The sequence below is a fragment of the Chironomus tepperi genome, unplaced genomic scaffold (genome assembly GCF_022539635.2).
Source record: "Chironomus tepperi strain 1889 unplaced genomic scaffold, CSIRO-AGI_Ctep_v1 contig_445, whole genome shotgun sequence".
Lineage (NCBI taxonomy): Eukaryota > Metazoa > Arthropoda > Insecta > Diptera > Chironomidae > Chironomus > Chironomus tepperi.
The window spans coordinates 62675-64950 of NW_027226567.1; the positions used below are offsets into that span (position 1 = coordinate 62675).

Below are 2276 nucleotides of genomic sequence, written 5' to 3' on the forward strand. Positions count from 1 at the left end.
GTGGAATTATTTTTAGTATTTGTGTATATACACATATTTCGATATAATGTATGCCGTACAATGCCATAAATTTCCAGACGCCGACAAACGAGTAAAATTTATTTTAACCATGTAGCAGTAGCGTTGGTTGTTTGGGGGTTTTAAAAACACATAAATCTCGGGGGCAGCCCTTGATGCCTCTTAATCCTTTATAATATCGTTTAAATGTACCATAAAATCATTTACAGTTTTTTTTTTCATTTTCATTTTCTTTCTATGTCGGTTTTTTATTTTAAAATTATTATTTCTTTTTTTATTTCGGAGGTTTCATCATATTGTGAATGAAAATACCGTATTTAAATACTGTTGGGGATCAAAAGGTTAAGCTGAATGCTCAAAACATTAGATTATGAATGAAAAATAGCTAATTTGAAATAAAATCATTTTCAGCGCATTTGACTGCTCTCTTAGTTTCTTGCCACTTACTAAACGTAGCATACAAACTAAATTGAGTTGAGTATGTCTAATTTTAGGAAGAATTCGAAGTCGTCTCGAATTTTGTATGAAGTCTAGTGGGCTCTAGTCGACTTTTCCATACAAAATTCGGATCGACTTCGAGTTCTGACCCCAGATATTATGATAATCTCCTTAAACTAGAAACCTGATTTCAGAAATGATCAGTTTTAATTAATTTCTTGGCCTTACTATACCTAGGATCTTTACCATTATATGTATACCAGCACAAATCCCAGTACCCTTAATAGAATTTTAAGTAATCAGACGTCCTTGTTGAGAAATATGCAAATGCGCTTCGATCGGCTTTAAAATTTGAATTTCTCAAGCCTAGGTCAGCATTTCTCTAAATATCTCAAATCAATTACCGCAATCACAAAAATAGAGATGTTAACTCACCGACACATCACGTCAAACTAAAATAAATCAATATTTTCTCACAAATTACGCTACTTGTCAGCTCAAGTCAAACATAAAGGTGCGAAAACCAAAAATGCACTAATCGATCAGTGACAATTAGTTGTTTGAAACTATTACCACAGCTACGATATGAACATATTATACTTGCCGCCTGTCCGGCGAGTCATTGAAATAAATTGCACAATAAACTTAATAATTTAATTAACAAATTTTGTCAAAAAAATTGGTTACGACTAGACCCAAATATAACAAAAATTCCTTTCAAAGTCATTGCATCTCTTCTTTGCTCGTCTCTTTCTTATGGTCGTGTGTAGACCGAAAAATATCACACTAATTACTTGTGTCAATAAATCAATTCGGTATAAAAATTCGTGAGAAATTTCAGTTTGGTATCAGTTTCAATCAGCTTGTTCAGCCAAAAATACAAGAAAAAATTTCAAAATGTTCAGATTCTTTGTTGCCACACTTCTTGTCGCATACGTCTATGCCCTCCCACAACAAGCAGCTGCACCAAGTGCTGATGCTGGAGCTACATTAGTTTCAAATACATTTGCTGATGATGGTGCAGGAAATTTCAATTTTGCATTTGAAACCAGCAATGGAATTAAGGAACAAGCACAAGGACAATTGAAGGATGTTCAAGTTCCAGTTTTTGACACAAATGGACAAAAGACTGGTGATCAACCTGGCAAAGCTGAAGTTCAAACTGGACAATTCTCATACACAGCTCCTGATGGCACACCAATCACAGTTCAATGGGTCGCTGATGAAGTAAGGAACATAATTTAATTAATTTTTTTAAACATTTTCTAAACTTTAATTAATTTTATCAATTTAGAATGGATTCCAACCAAAGGGTGATCATTTACCAGTTGCACCACAAGTTCCAGCAGCACCAGCAAAGTAAAGGATTTAACAAACTAGCAACATCAAATGGCGATTCCTACCTATGAAACCAAAAACTATATTTGTAAATATTCTTTATTTAGTCAGTACTTTTTATAAACTCATATGCATTGAGAGAATTAATAAAAATTGTTCAGCAAGAGCACAGAAAATGTGCTAAAATGTTAAAAATTTTAATTGTTTTAATTTTTAAATTAGGATTTTAAGAACTACAAAATTGAGAAATGTTTGGATTTAAGATCTGAATTTTGAGCTACTGCACACTTACTTGCTATCAATTGTGATCCATGACCTTTCTTAGATAACGACTGAAGCTGGATTTATCGCTGTCGACAATTCTCTAGTCTTTTACCAATTTCAAAATTACTCAATACTGTATCTATCAACAACTTATTTCCAAGAATCGTTAGGCCATCTACGTAATGAACCTTGTAGTTATTGAGATCAAAAATTGAATG

At 32.9% G+C, this 2276-nt stretch overlaps 1 protein-coding gene across 1 annotated transcript; it reads left to right on the top strand.

Annotated features, from left to right (window-relative positions):
• The first annotated feature begins 1295 nt into the window (after window positions 1-1295).
• Window positions 1296-1989, top strand: LOC139098164 (endocuticle structural glycoprotein SgAbd-5-like). Its single transcript, XM_070650285.1, has 2 exons — window positions 1296-1683; window positions 1751-1989. Exons 1-2 carry the CDS (start codon window positions 1354-1356, stop codon window positions 1817-1819), a joined length of 399 nt encoding a protein of 132 aa, XP_070506386.1. The 5' UTR covers window positions 1296-1353; the 3' UTR covers window positions 1820-1989.
• The last annotated feature ends 287 nt before the right edge of the window (window positions 1990-2276 follow it).

Coding starts and splice junctions, on each gene's coding strand:
- LOC139098164 (XM_070650285.1), top strand. CDS start 1,354: ATGTTCAGATTCTTTGTTGCCACACTTCTTGTCGCATACGTCTATGCC. Junction 1,684..1,750: donor TTCAATGGGTCGCTGATGAA/GTAAGGAACATA, acceptor TTATCAATTTAG/AATGGATTCCAACCAAAGGG.